Consider the following 16,431-nt stretch of genomic DNA (forward strand, 5'->3'; position numbering starts at 1 on the left):
TCCTCCTTTCAACCACTGATATTAAAATGCTCACCGTATATGCATGTATCACACGAGTACATTAAAATGGCTTGTACTTCTTGCACTTGGTCTTTACTATAATCAGTAAAATGGGCCTGCTGCAGAGGTGCGTGAGGAGGATTCAACCAGTGGACTTATGACAAAAAGAAGACCGACACAAAGCAAGTCTGAGGCCACAGACAAAGAGATAAGAGAGGGAGGGGTGAGATAGGAGCGATGATGGAGGGAATGGAAGACAAATTCAACTTACTTGCAAGAAAGCTGGTTTATACCATGTATGAAGTAACAGTCTCCACCGTTGATGCAGTAGGACTTTTCCGTGTCATTGCAGTGCCTCACATGACTGACACCCAGAGACAATGTGGTGGTGGTGACTGAGAGAGAAATACATTAAATATATAGTGTAATCAATTAAATGTTGTCTTCGGTTAATAAGCTGCCACATATTCTCCAGAGCATTTTGATGTGAATAGTTAAGCATTGTATATTGTTGCCATCATCCGAGTTACAAGCTCAGATTTGTTTCCATTATTTCGACACAGTTGGTGTAGGAAATTCATTCATAAAAGGGACTAGATGAAGCGATGCCAGTAGACATGGTGTGTGAATGCTGAAGAGCTGAAGCAAAACTGAAATGCTTTGAAAAAGTATGAAAGTTGGAATGTAGCATGAATGGAGGAGTAGTTTGGAAGCTTAAGTGCTGAAGCTGGACTGAAATGCTGTGGAAATATGCTGAAATGTATGTGCTGTTAAAATGTATAAATGTTGAAATGCAGAATGTATATGAGGCCTTTAATTAAGCAGAATATTAAATGTAATATAATTTTATTATGAAACTTGATGAACAATTAGACAGGGCTTGAACTCACAACCTTCAGGGGGGAGATGATCGCTCTACCAAGTAGAGAAGTTGTTATATTATACAGTATGTTATACTGTTAATTGTTAGCTGCCTTTTCACCGGTATTGGGTACCTTTTTTAATTTGTCAATTTGTTTTTAGCAGACTAAAAACAGCAGAAATTGAAATGTTGGAAAGAGAGAATGTAGATTGAATGTTGAAATGTATAAACCAATGGGGCGTGGTTCCCCAGCTCAATCAATCAGAATTTACTCTCTCCTTAGCTTGAAAATCGCCCCTAATTAGTCTACAGGTGATGGAAATTAGAGGACAGTGACTTCTGTCTGACTTAATATAATTTTATACGATATGATGAACGTCCACATAGGAATTGAACAGGAAACCTCTGTGTTGGGAACCAAGCAGTCTACCACCTGAGTCATATCACCTCTGCAGACTGAGCAGAATGGGGATCATCGTGGGAACATTCATTTTCAATGGGAACATTTTCACAGAAAATAAGAAATTACTCAAAATGTGGGAATATTTAAAAGTCTGACTAGATAGCCACTTTGACCTGAATGAGCTGAACATTTTGGCGTTGAATTTATTTTAACTGGCTGAGAAATGAAGGTTGGGTTTGTGGACAAAAAATGAGGCAGAATAAGAAGCAGCAGTGGAATGGTGCGCAATTTTGTAAGCATTCACACAATTACATTTACCACGTTTGCGTCATATGGACAAAAGTAGAAACTATTAGTCTTCCCTTTGCAGCTATAACAGCGTCCACACTTCTGTAGATTGTCAGAATTTGTGTCTACTCATCACAAAGAACATTTAGGAGGTCAGAAGTCACTGATGTTTGATGGGGTCGAGGGCAGGGCCACTCCAGTTCTTTCACACAGATGGATTCATTAATTAGTTAACAGGAGGAATCCATAGTTTTGTCGATATTTGGATTTGCAAGAAATTACATAGACATGTTCCACAATGTCCTTGCTGGCTAAATGATCTTATTTACATACTGTAGTTGTTATGAGATATATATATATATATATATATATATATATATATAGTCAAGACGCAAGTACATAGAGAGAGGAGTGCTCACAGATCTGCACGCTGATAATACTTGTGACGTTTTCTTGTCCAACTGAGTTTTCAGCCACACAGGTGTAGTTTCCAGAGTCTTCCACACGTACTCGACTGATCAGCACCTTGGAGTTTTTTCTTCAGAAGAAAAACGAGAAAGGCAGATACATCTCTGGTTAGCCCAAAATGCAATGTGAAAGTCATACTGTATACAAAGGTTACTAGCTAGTCAGGACAAGTTAGTCAGTTTGATTGTATCACCATTATAACTTTATGATCATGCGTTTTGGCTGTTTCTCCAAAAGCACGATTATATATATAATTTATGAGGGATGTCCGATATAGGCTTTTTTACTGATAACCGATATGCCGATATTGCCCAACTCTAAATTTCTTTGTAGAAAGGCGCTTTATGAAAGTAAGTACATTCATTTGTACTCACTTACAGCGCAGCCTTGCCACATCCAATATGGCGGCGACGTTGACGTGTATGGTTTTGACAACAGCACTTCCTGTTTCCCAGCGTGCTTTGCTGTACTGTTGTTGTAAATGGCTGCTAAGTTACACGTTTAGGGCTCACATAGCTGTTGATTATTCAGCATTATTCGGTGGTAGTGTGTTGTCTGTTGTTATCTACCTATTACGTTGCTGTGTGACACTGGCACTGTTTTATTTTTTTTTTTTTTAGCTCTTTCTTTAAAACACCGTCATTACTCTGCTTGCTAAATAAATAGTTACTTCTTCCTCCCAGGCTTCTGAGCAGCACAGTACTACATGATTCAATGTTGTTGACATTGATGTTACAATTCTGCGACGTTGACGGTAAAAACTCTATATCGGCTTTCAATGTAGGGAAAAACCCGATACCGATACTGAGCTTTTGAAAAACTGTGGTCAGAGTGAGGACTCTTCAAAACACTGTCACCAGTGTAGTCAGGGTCGGGGAGAACTACAAATTTTTCACTTCCTTTAAGTGACAGACGGGAAATATAACTTATAAAATGCAAGGATAATTAAACAAATTGGACACCCACACATTTGCAATTCAGAAAACACATCTCGTTGAACCCTAAGTCGGTAATTCATAAAAATGTGATAATAAAGGTCAAATGTACAGCATGACTTTGTGCTTCACTGATAATGTTTTTTCGCTAAATTATTTCCCATTTCCAATTATTTCCATTATACAAGTTTGGTGAGCCGGTGTACTAGTGTACCTCCGGCTGGGTTTTGGGTACTGGGCTCCTTGCTGGGACTTGCGGGTTGCTGCCTGGATAGCGACGAGGCGTACGGGCGTGTTCACTGGAGAAAATGCGTGCCTGTTGGTCGCTCTCCGGGGGGTGAGAGCACTGATATGATAATCCATTTTTTTTCAAAATGTTCTCTCGATCGACCGGCAAAGTCCCAAAGATCGACTAGTAGCTCACGATCGACGGGTTGGCGACCCCTGGTTTAAAAGAACATAAAAAAATTAAGTCTATATTTGTCACAATTCAAAGTTAAACGTTGTCAACTTCAGCATTCACAGCTATCACTCACTGCGGTCTCGTCAAAGCTAATGGCTGTCGGAGACGGAAGAAAACGGAGTAAACACATTCAAAAGTTTGTGCCCCCCCCATGCAGTACCTAACCAAGACAGACTGTACCTTTTTAAGACAGTGTTCAAACTTATTTTTATACTTATAACAGATGAGAATGTTGCTTGGATACTTAATATTACAACAAAAAGTTTTATAATGCCAACATTTGCCCCCAGTGTGCATGATGTATTTTCCTATGGGAAAAAATAGTTAGAAATATAAATTAATCAGAGGTGGAGCGGCTTGTTCAGTGTGTTATATCGTAAGCCAGGAGTAATCTACCACTATCTGGCATCATTGTTTGGCCTTGGCTGAGGTGTACGCTCTACTGACTTTTCTTGTTTTAAGATTGTGATTCATGAGACAAGTGGTGTGTAACCATGAAAAATATCAATACCTCACGAGCAGCAGCTTTGGCAGACTTACTTGTTGGTTTTTATTCTGAGGTCTTTTCCCCCCTGAAGCTCGTGTCCATCCTTGTACCAGCGGAAGGAGGGGCTTGGATTCCCTGACGCCTCACACTTCAAGTACAGTTTGTCTCCTTCCACCAGAGACTGACCTCGCATCAGTCGCAGCTTAGGAGCAGAGGCTGGACACAGAGAGGAGATACAGTCACATTTTGTTTGGCTGACACGTACAACACACACATTCAATGTTTCTACTCCGCTGCATAAAAATATGTGTGTTTGCATGGTGTCTGTTTGTGTGTGTGACAAAAAACAGTTACAGGGTGAAAATGTCGGGGTCCAAATGTAGCAGTTGAGCACAGAGGAAACATCACCGCTGTTTGTGCTACGCATGCACAACCTGCATCAACAAACATAGTGCATGTGCATGTGCACACAGCTACTTAACCAAAACATATTAGGTCTGTAAAAATAACATGTTAACGACGGTATGTTTACATTTTTAGCCTAATTAACGCATGCACATCATGGTAAGCCACACCTCTGTTATGATGGCAGACGGGGGCACAGTGTATGGCGTCTCCACACAGCCACACAAATATAACTTCATTCTGACCTGAACACATCAACAGCAGTGCAATTCCAACACCGTATGTAAACCTCCAACTCACAAACACGTCTAGAATCCCTTCGTCCAGGGATCAACATTTCCTCATTCTCAAAGTGCATTTGTCGTCACGCCGAACTCCGAACATCAAACATCTTTATTAGGGGTGTGACAAAATATCAATATATAAAACTGTCGCAATATTTGACACTTTTTGGTTTATCGATATGCTCTCGGTGTGTGTCTTTTTAAAAATTTGTATTAAAATACAGCCGCTATAAATGTCTTCCACCGTTCTACCTCAGTGAGTCACCATTTCACATGTCATGCAGGAGGAGCAGCAGAAAATTGGGCGTAAGTCACAAAAGAAGAAGAAAAGAAGCAGAAAAAAAACAAACAAATGCCGCCCTACGGTGAAGTTAAAGGGAAAGATGCGGCAGCATAGTTGAAATCAAAAGTGTGAACTCACTTTGGCTTTCATAGCGTGGATGAGACAACACTGACTTTGCAGGATGTAAGATAGTGTCTCACAAAAATACGACACACGGGCGGCACCACAGACCTGCATAGCCACCTCGTTCGTCACCATGCTCACGGAGAAAACTGTCTACTAAGAGTAATATTGATTTTTCTATTCAAATGCTAAATGTTGTGTTATTCAATCAAGAGCCGTGTGTTTAGTTTACGTTGTTTGTCAACATTGTTGTGCTGCTCAACCTTATCCCGGTCATTGTCTGTCTCTTTCCGGTGATTACGTCACTACTGCTATTCTACACCAACTATTTTTTTTTGTTATGCTTCTACTTAATAGACTTGATTTACTTGAGAGACATGAGATGTTGTGTTTTCTGTGTTTGTCAGACACCTATAATAAAATCCTGCGTTACAGTTATGTTGCAATAAAACAGTGTCATTGTTTTTGCACAATTGTTGGTTGCATTCTTTAAATATGCTTAAAATATGCTGCAAAATATTCACCCATTTTCTACACCGCTTGTCCTGATTAGAGGCACGGGTGAGTTGTAGCCCCTCCCAATGAAGGCTGCAAAATATAAACTATTATAATACATTTTTTTGGTTTTGTTTTACCGTATCACCATGTAGAGCTGCATTATGTAATAACGGTGCAATATGTAATATTGTAATTGTCACATCATTATGTAATAACGCTGCATTTTGTAATAATTGCTGCATTTTGTAATAGAATTTTATAAAAATATGCAGGATTATTAAATAACATGAACATTTATTACACTGTTACATATTGCACTATTATGACATAATGCGGCTCTCCACACCATACTGAGATATTATCGTTAACGTGAGCCATGGATCGCAGATCGTATCGTATTGTAATGTACCTTGAGATTCCCAGCCCTAATCTTTCATGCATATGTGGTCTAAATAAACAGAAAGCAAAGAAAGAACAATAAGATGTGGATCTTGTTATCAGTAGTTAAGTGTGCTTGGAAATCCCAGAAAATACACTCAAAACGTCAATACGTGAGGTCTTTGAACGCAACCCTGCATTGCTCATAATAACAAGGTTAATGTGTGATTCAAATGTTCTGCTACTATTGAAGAGACTATATGCAAATAGATTCTCAGACGCGTGCTATTTTTTAGCGTGATTAAATCTTCAATACATACAAATACACTCCTGATAAGAAAATTGCAAGATTTACATTTTGCGCTGTTAGATCTTAAGAGGGTTGTAAGTATAGCTTCAAAATGCAAAAAGAAGAAATGGGAGTGAGACAAAAATTTATTTTGAGGAAGCAATTTATTGCAAACACGCATTAAAGTGAGAGACTGTTCATCAACTGATCAAAAGTTTAAGACCACCGATTTTAAAAGCCAAAATTTTGACAAAAATGTGGATTCAATGTCATTTTCTGTCAGGTATTCACACAATCATGATCTCTTGATGGCAAAGGCAAAAAAGCTTTCCCTCTTTGAATAAGGTCGGATTGTTGAGCTGCATAAGCAAGGCCTCTCGCAGCACACCATTGCTGCTGAGGCTGGACGCAGTAAGAAAGTCATTTTACTGTAAACTAAAAGATCATTTTAAAAGATCCTGAGAGTTATGGAACAAAAAAGTCAAATAGTAGACTGGAAAAATGTCACCTGCCCTGAGAGTGCTCTTTCCTTCAATGGAACAATAGAGTTTCAGGTTTTGCAGAGGTGTCAAACGGCGGCTGGCTATGTAGAGACGATGCAGTGGCCATTGCTCATGACTGAAGGCCCTCGTCTATGTTGTAGTAACTGGGTTTTCCAACAGAGCAACGCTTCAGTTCACATTCACAATGTCCGCCTAACAAAATCCTTCTTCCAGGGGAATAACGTCACTGTTTTGGACCATCATGCGTGTTCCCCTGATCTAAAGCCAATTGACAACATTTGGGGATGGATGGCAAGGGAGGTTTACACAACTGGACATTAGTTCCAGACAGTGGATGCCCTCCGTGAAGCCATCTTCACCACCTGGAGCAACATTCCCACTAGCCTCCTGGAAACACTGGCATCAAGCATGCCAAAACAAATGTTTCAGGTGATTAAACAAGAATGCTGCTGCTACTCATTACTGAGTCCTTTTTTGAAAATGTTATTGTATTTTAGGCGGGTTTCAGGTTTTTTGAGCTATGGCCTTTTGACTTTTGATCAGCTGATAAACAGCCTATTTCAGTTTAATGGTGGTTTGCAATGAACTGCTGACTCAAGATTGTCGTCTCACTTCCATTTCTTCTTTTTGCGTGTTGATGCTCCACTTAGAACCTCCTTAAAATACAACAGTGTCAAATGTAAAATGTTGCAATTTTTGAACAGGAGTGTGTATATACCTGTAATCCTGTCTTGTCATTTTTTTTCTGTTAATAAAATGGGCACATTTGAAACACTTTCAAATGGTGATTAAGTAACTGAAAAACTTTGATTAACCTGATTTAAAAATGTTAATTATGACAGCCCGAAAAACATCTATGCTTTTGCATGTGCAAGTGTATGTGTGTGTGCGCGCGTGTGTGTGTATGTGCACGGGGGAGTTACATTCCCTCTTCTCCCTCATCAAACACACAATGCTGCTTCCTAAGAAGCTACATTGCCCCAAGTATACCCAGTTTTCAGCGTGTGCTGCAAACAACAACAAAATAACAAAAACTTTCAAGGCAGTTTGAACCTCACTGCTAGCATATTTTGTCAAACAGATGAACACCAAACCTATGTTTTGTAGCACAATGGATTCTCTGGTAAATCCCTCCACTGACTCAAGAGCTTCTTTTTGAAGTTTGCAGATGGCCTCGGGGAGAAAATCTTTAAAACATCTTCTAAAAGAACCAACAAACATTCTATTTTTTTCTTTTCTTTTTACTAGAAAACTATGACGTTGTCCCCACAAAACAATAATCACACAAAAGCAGTGGGGACGCTTCTGATAAGTCAGCGGGCAACTTATAACAAACATGTTTAAAAACAACAACAAAAAAATCAGCTTCCCGTTATAGCTTGATAGTTTTCCTGCACGAGTGATGTATAATTCTCAGTCACGCCAAAGTAAATCATTTCAATATGAGCAGATGCTGCCTCTCTTTATGGCTTATGCCTTGAAATAAGCTGTACTAAAGAAGAGCACATCATTGCAGTCATATTTGGGGCAGCTGGGCTAGAGACTGATTTATTTGCTCTCTTCAGTATTTACTTAGAGAAAGGTCCAGAAGCCATTGTGTCAGTTAGGAAAGAATCCACTCATTTCCTGTGCCACTGTACTCAACTCTGTTTCGGGAGTTGTGCAGTCTTTCCCACACATTCATTTGTAAATTTGGCGCTACTTGTTTGCCCTTGCAAATAAACACATTATAATGGGACTATATGTAAATTGAGCGCGTCATTATAATTCAGTAGATGGCATCGTAACTTAACACCTCATACGCACCTGCTACCTGCCAGAAAATAAGACGTAACAGGAGGAGACGTAACAGTTGCCAACTTAGCAACTTTGTCACTATATTCAACGGATAGGCCTATGCAGATCCCTTTACATTCTGTTTTTTAAAAAAAAACAACAACAAATCTAGCGACCTATTCTGGTCTTATTGGACATTTTTGCAGACTCTAACAGTAAAGCACGTATTGCTCTTCTCAACAAGCAGCCATCTAACAGCACAACCTGCTTAACATAAAAAAAAAACATAAAATAAATATTAATAGTTGTCTGTTAGTGTTTTATAATGTATTTTCTGTATGATTGCAATCATTTTTCACATTTTCTTCAGTAAAAATCACTGAATTTGCATTTCCTGATGAAATACAGGGCAGAAACCTCAGGTGACACTGCCATACGTCTCTACTAGGGCAGCTACTAACGATTATTTTCTTAGCCGATTCTGAAGTTTGTCGTTATGATTAAATCGAGTAATTGGTTAGGCCCTAGACAATATGAACCTAACACAAACAGTTCGTGGTCTGGCCTGCAACAAACCAAAAAATGGGCAAAATTATCAGTCGCTGTTTTGCTGACGTCAATGCTGATGTGTGTGAATATCTTGTTTTGCCTAAAACACAAAGATAATAGGTTTGCTTTCATGGATGACAGATTCGCAGTTGAGAGGCAGAAATCAGAAAGAAACATTTTTTCATCAAAAAAAGATCAAATACCAAGATCTGTCGATTAATTTATCGATCAATTCTTTGATTAATTGTTGCAGCTCTAGTCTCTACTATGCACTGAGTACACTGAATGCCCATTTGTTTGTCAGCACGTTGCCGATATAACATTTGCAGAAACATACATTACTGTGATAAACTAATAAAACTAAATGAAAGATTGGAGAACTTTTTGGTGTTTTTCCCCGGAGGATAGGCGCTTGGACTTCATATACATATGAATGTAAGACCACACATGGTTTTCATTATTCCATTCTTTTATATTCTATTGTTGTTTTTCTTGGTATCCTCTCAATGAGCAACCTGTATTAACAAGTACAAGAAGTTACTTTTTTAAACATGCCTCACCAGCCATGCACCTCACTGCCCATCACTGGTACCTATTGGATTGACCAATACTAAAAAAAAGGGAAAGTCCAAGCAAGGAGGATGGTACATTTACACAAGCTTGCCATGAAGTGGAAACTGCTGGAACACAGGTGTCACTGTCCACAGTGAAGCCAGTTTTACATCGTCATTGACTTGACTAAGAAAGAAGCCCCTGCTCTGAAATGAACACTCAAGCTCGACTGAAAGGTGCTGCTGCCCATATGGATAAGCCAAACGACTTCTAGACAAATGTTTCACGGTCAGACGAGACAAAGATTGAGCTATTTGGCCACAATGACAAAAAGTATGTTTGGTGGAGTCAAGGTAAGGGTTCGAAACTTAACACTGTAATAACTGTCAAGTATGGTGGTAATAGCGTCATGTTCTAGTGCCATTTTCGTGCCAGTGTATTGGTGCACTGTACAAAGTGTAAGTAGGAGGACTACCTCAAAATTTGCCTCAAATCAACAGCTAAATGGCTGAATCTTGGCGTGTGTTTAAACAAGACATTGAACCCAAACACACATCAAAACTGGTTTTGGAATGGGTAGAAAAACAAGGCTAATATTAAACTTTAAGCCCTATTTGTGAACTCCAGTATATGGACTACCCGTAAAAGCCCGTTTGTGCCAGAAAACTGACCAATTGAAACAAACAAGAAGAGAAGAGTGGTCCAATATCTAGCCAGAATTATTATATAGTTTGTTGATGACTACAAAAAGCATGTGGTGAAAATAAATGTTACGGTCTATTCGTGTGAACCTCGGAGGCAGAAGACACGCTTGGCAAAATATGCAAAAGCTTTAATAAACAAAACGCAACCAAAATCAACGGTGTAAAAGTACTAGTAACAAAAAGGGCACTGTGGAAAAACTCAAAAAATAAAGTTCAACAAAAAGCGCTGCTGGGCGGACCACAAGCAGGAATAAATACTATTGAATAGACAAAAGACTATTGAAAAGTAGCACAAACCTTACCGCTAGCAGCAGTAGAATGGTCTGAAGCAGCATGTATAAGAGCAATACAAAACACACACAAAAATGCAAAAGGCATCGCAGGAGCAACGGTAGCGGGAGGAATACTCCAACGCCTGAACTGCTGCAGCCATGCCACTAAATAGAAACAGCATAAAGGCTGACTAGTGCCAGCTGCTGCTTGTGGCTCCGCCCAGCACTAGACTTCTGTAAGTCTAAGGGCAGAGAGAGAGCAGGAAGTAACAGGCACAACCACAAAATAAGAACACAAGGTGCAGAACGTTACAGGTACAAGCAAATTTCAATCATACTGTTCCACACAATTCTTATATGTCTCTCTAGTAAAGGTGCAACAAGACAGAAAAGCCATGGTTCAGCTCGATTCATTGCGATTCGATTTAGTGTCACGATTCGATATTGTTTCGATACAAAGACAATAAGTTATTGAAATGACTGTTTCAACTCAAAAGTACAGTTTTAAATGAAATGCATCTGGTGCAGCTATACCTGCCTCCTTTTCTGCTGTTCATACTTAAAAGTTCGAACAATATAAAACAAAAACCTTGTAAAAAATTATTATGAATAAACTAAAATTCAGCATGGTAATAATGATAATTACACATAATTCATCAATAGTTCTGGTCACAAATTCAACAGTATTTCAATGAAACTATGTAGTGTTCATTGTTTCCACAGTTCATGTACACATCTAGTTTGCTGTTAAACATTACAATGATAAAATAAACATAATTATCGAAATGACAATGCAGTCGTCCCTTGCTACATCGAACATCGCTCCCTCGCGCTCGTTTTAAAAAAAAAATAATGAATGAATAAATGATCACAGTTTGGCCCATTATTAGTAAAAAAATATTCAAAGGCAAGTCATATGTAGTATTCACTGTGCCACTAGGGGTCAGTAATGTTGCATTGATGAGACATTACCTCAGATTACATTACCTTAACAGTGCATGGAGTCAGCCATGGCATGTCCAACATAATGGAGTGAAAGAAAGTTCATTCCGTGTGGAAATGGTATGTTTTTGGCTTTTTACTTAAATATATGTAAATGAAGTCAAATAAAACTCGGAAATACATTTGAATAATCAAGATGAAAAATGCCAATTTGCATGCTGCTTGAGACTTTGATGTCATCTGACTGATGTCATGTGACCTTTGTGACTTACAGTATCATTCAATATCAAATCGAGACCACTGCATCAACCATACAGAGACAGGTGTATTGTTACCTCAGGTACATGCCAGACAGTATACTGATCAAGTATGGTGTTGATGGGCCAACACATTGACTATTTCATTCTGTTTGTAACGTCTACTAACGTGTAACTTTACAATACAGTAAAAAGCATATTAAACGATAGTGAGGCACATGAACATTATTCACCAATTGCAGTAATACTTGATTTTTTTTGTGAGCCTGACATTGTTTGTTTCATGGAGATCCATTAACCCGTTCTACTTATCTGCTGAGAAGTGCTTGCATTGTTCCTTCCTGCACGTCTGCATGATCTACGACGGTCACATGGCCATGCATCCCTAAAACTACCTCCGCCAACCATAAATCACATTTGTGCAATGGCCAGTCCTGACCTGGCCTGAACCTCAGTCATTGAACTGCTGACAAAGTTAAAAGACACTACACATCTGCAAATTACATTTGAGCTCATAAATAATTACCAATAATACTACATTTATATGATCCCACTGCTTTACACTCATGTAATGTAAAGATGATCGCCGATTTACAGTACAGTGATTCCATTTGCATGAGGGTTTAGTTGTTTATTGCACAAAAAGCTGAGACCAATCCTGGATTGGTCGCCAGTCAATCACGGGTGCATAGAAACAAAGAAAATCCGGTTTCCACTAATTAAATAACATACATATTACCAAGAATATTTAATATTTGGACAACTCTGTATGTTGAATCACTGCTTAGCAGTTTCCTCTTAAGACATATGGTTCTCGAAATGACAATGAGCAGTCTGCTTGATGTTTTAATATCTTGTTTTGCAGCAGACAATCAGGAAATCATGGAGACTATAATCTAATAACAATGTTCCATATGTAGAGATGAGATACAATTTCATTGTGGAAGGGGAGACTTTAGAACAGTGCCGGCAGTATGGATGTGACATTTAGACAGCACAATGACAAAATACCTCAGAGAATAATCATCTTTCTTGGTATTGCACTTTTCAAATGCGAGTTAGGAAGTCACTAAATACATTAGAAATTATAATAACCCATGGTGATGGAAGGAAAAATGTCAACAAAAAATAAAATACCTATATAAACAAATGAGAGATGCGACTGTGCTGCGGGAAAAAAAACTTTGGTTGAATACAATCAGTTCAGGGACTGGTGTTTTTTTGGGAATTTTTTTCCCCCTCATTGAGAAGAATTACTCACACTGTCACTCACACTGTACACAAGACACATGAAAGCATATACAGTACGGTAATAAAAAGAGAACACCTCCTTAATTTTATCCCTGTGGTTGTCGTTCTACCTTCTTAAAATATTGCCTCAGGCTGGTCTGGAAAGATAACTTCAAGATGACTAACTCAGATCTCCTTGTAACAGCACATAGAATCCATGACTCCTTTAGCGTTCATTAGCATTCAATAATCTTCATCCTTAATGATGGTGACAACCATTGAGACCATAAGAGCCATCATTGGTGGGCGTTTCTCCTCTCACTGAGCTTTTAATTCTGCTCATTTTCACTTCCATGGTGATGGCTTTAATTGTTTGGTGCACTCCCACCTGGGAGACATAATGAAGTGTGATTAGTTAACTAATAAATCAATGTTGTCCTTCCTCAGTCAGGCTGCACATGCACACCCTATACCCTGTAACTAACTACTTCTTGAGCAAGACTCATGTTTATGGACCGAACTTTATCTTTACTTTAAGTTTATCATTTTATGGGAGCACGTTCCTAACCAGGAAATGTTGTAAACCTGAGAACCACTTGTATAAGCAGACCTCAACCACTATAAAAAGACTTTATCTTAACTTTAATGAATGAATATTTAATGATATAATAAAAAATGATGCCGTGCCAATGCTGAACAGCGGATCGCAGTTTCAATCCCAGTCAGGGTACCAGTAACATAATGTAAAACGTTACTTTAAAACAGTTAAACGTTTTGAGACGTTAAAAGTGTTATGACAGTTGTATTTTCGAACTTTCCCCATAGAAAATAACGAACCGGATCAGAAATAATCTCTTGCATGCCTTCATAAAACCTTTATTGACTATAAAGGCGATTTTGAAATGATGCTTTTAACGTTCATAACATGTACAGTATGTTGTTGCTTACCATTGTTAAATGTGTTACATAAAAAGCACTTAATACTTAATAAATAAACATGAGAGAAAAGTATTCAGGTGTTAAGAGATTTTTATAGTCTGCCACACACAGACAGGGTTAAGACCCTGAAGAGGTGAAGGAGAGGACAGACAGTTTGTCAGACCATAAAGTCATCGTAACAGTCCATCCTTCTGTCCATCAGGCTGTCTTAACCCTCTTATGTGATCTCAGGCACATTTGTTCAGGTCACAGAAGCTCCATCATGAATATCTTGTGGAGGAAGGTACCAGTTTAACGGTCAGATTCAAACAAACATCGCCAACGCATGCAAAGAAAGTGACATACAGTGTTCCCCCCGCGCTATCGCGGTTCACGTTTCACGTTTCACGGATTTGCTGTTTCGCAGATTTTTTTTCAGCGCTTCTTTTGTTTATTACAGCCTAAGAACACTGTTACGCGCCGAGCCAGACCCTTGAAGAAGAATTGCATTGTGGGAAGTTGAGCGTCTCTCTCTCTCTCTCCTCTCTAGTCTGACAATGTTCTACAGCCAATCAGGACGCAGAAAACAATGGGTGATGCAGACAATCAATCTCGTGCCGCCCTGCCGTGTCTCCTGTGTCATCGCTAGCTTGCTTGCTTGTAAATGAATCTTTAATTCAATATGTTTTAACAAGGATACAAAAATGCTACAGTACAGCGGAACGGCAGGCCAAAAAGGCACAGAAATACGCGTGAGTGACTTAAAGGGGACCTATTATACAAATTTACACACACAATAGAAAGCTTTCTAGATCTTCCAGACTCTGGCCTACAGCGTTTAGCATATAAGGAAGTCTGGGTTGCGTTGTCAGTGGAACTCTGTAAAACAAGCCATCCAAAACTGCTTTGAGGTCTCATTTCCACGTGCACAAACCTCATTATCTGATGTGTTGGCATCGTTTAACATGAGAATACAACATTGTAACAACATTTATAGGTCAGAAAAGAGGAAAAGCATACTGTATTATTATTATTGTAAGATTCGTAGTGACGCTGCTATCAAAGACAAGCCTTTGGACCTTGTACACTACAACAGATAACACATTAGCCGCCTAGCTATCGTGTCATATCAAGCCATTTACGAATCAACATTACTTTAGCCCAGCAGTAGGCTGGCTACTATAGAGAATATTAGTAGAAATAATGTGGCTTGGCTAACTGCCTTGACATGCTTTTCCACGGTCCACCGTCTTGTGGGTTTTTGATTTCCATCTGTGTGGCAGAGTCAAAACAATATGTCCATCTAAGTTTGCCGAAATACCGAAGCATCTGAAGCAGTGAATGGCGTCTTCGAAATGTAAACAAGCTTACTCCGTCTCCTCGAGTGTTCTAGAAAAAGCCTTTAAAACAAACAAACAAACAAAACAAGCACAATCTAAAAAATATATAACAAACAACAGAAATTAATCCAGAACTGGACCATAACAACTGAGAAAGCATTGCAGTGAACGATAACTTCCGGGTAGGAACTTCTGGTGTGAAGGTAAAATATTTCTTTTAATATTATTTTTCACGGCGAAAATAACAAAATTAACTTGTGCAGCAGACTTGTAATGGCATCAGGCTTGAAGAACACACCAGTAGACAGGATCTGCACATTTATTTCTACGGAACAATGGCAAGGAGGGTACACTACTAGCAGGCACACACAGCAGCATTCCCTGACTTCTGCAGTAAGTCACATAAAAGGGGAATTTTCATCAGACTTAAGTAGAACATTGACGTTTTTTTTTAGCTCAAAATCACCAAAACGGCTCCACAACCACTTAGTAACAGCTTATAATATTTACATACTTCATATACACTGAAAAGGGTGGTTTTTAAGCATTTAGTTTCATATGGAAACAGAAAGCGTGGAACACTACTGAAACGTCCACTTTATGGCAGGCACTGTGCCAACTCCTCAGTTAGAAAAGTAGCTATTGGCTGTCCCGGCAGTCGCTAGAAGTCGCTACATGATGTCATTGGCTATTTTGCATATTTTTGCATCAGATGTTGCAACAACTCATAGGAGAGACAAATAAGTGAATAAATAAAAAAACGTAATTACGTTTAGAACTGCAAATAAATTAGACTTTTGGTTTGTTCATTTAAAATTGGCCATCACTTTATCAAAATAAAATAATTTTAATATTTTATCTCAGCCAGCACCTCTCAAAGTCTAGCCAGCGTAATAATTACATCCGGACTCGCCTCCAGCCTCTACCTTTTATCTTGCCGTTAGGACTACTTCATTTATCACACAACGTTCTTCCATCACACCTTCTGACACACTGACAGGTAAGTGGCCGACTCCGAATAAGGCTTGAGTGTAATGAGTAGTAATTTAATGAAGACTAACAAACATTTACGTTTTAGATCCCGCTCTGTAAAACAGGGCGAGATCCACCCCGACGGCATTGCGCCTCGCGCAAATGCATGATTCATGAATGTGGAAAGCTCCACTATGCTCTCAGGCCGTGTCCACGCGGGAATGTCACTGGGATTTGTTTTTTGGGGGGT

At 39.0% G+C, this 16,431-nt stretch overlaps 1 protein-coding gene across 6 annotated transcripts in view; it reads right to left on the bottom strand.

Annotated features, from left to right (window-relative positions):
* LOC129189658 (pro-neuregulin-2, membrane-bound isoform-like) overlaps positions 1-16,431 on the bottom strand; it is an 81,876-nt gene that overhangs the window by 39,762 nt on the left and 25,683 nt on the right. For 5 of the 6 annotated variants that reach the window (XM_054791566.1, XM_054791568.1, XM_054791567.1 and 2 more), the window contains exons 2-4: positions 3,960-4,122; positions 1,973-2,091; positions 272-395 (exon numbers count right to left, since the gene is read on the bottom strand). In XM_054791566.1, coding sequence (XP_054647541.1) covers positions 272-395; positions 1,973-2,091; positions 3,960-4,122 — 406 coding nt within the window. Of the gene's footprint in view, positions 1-271; positions 396-1,972; positions 2,092-3,959; positions 4,123-10,552; positions 10,671-16,431 lie in introns of those variants that run through there. The other variant, XM_054791572.1, reaches the window with a different exon arrangement.

Source organism: Dunckerocampus dactyliophorus, chromosome 11 (genome assembly GCF_027744805.1).
Source record: "Dunckerocampus dactyliophorus isolate RoL2022-P2 chromosome 11, RoL_Ddac_1.1, whole genome shotgun sequence".
Classification (NCBI taxonomy): Eukaryota; Metazoa; Chordata; class Actinopteri; order Syngnathiformes; family Syngnathidae; genus Dunckerocampus; species Dunckerocampus dactyliophorus.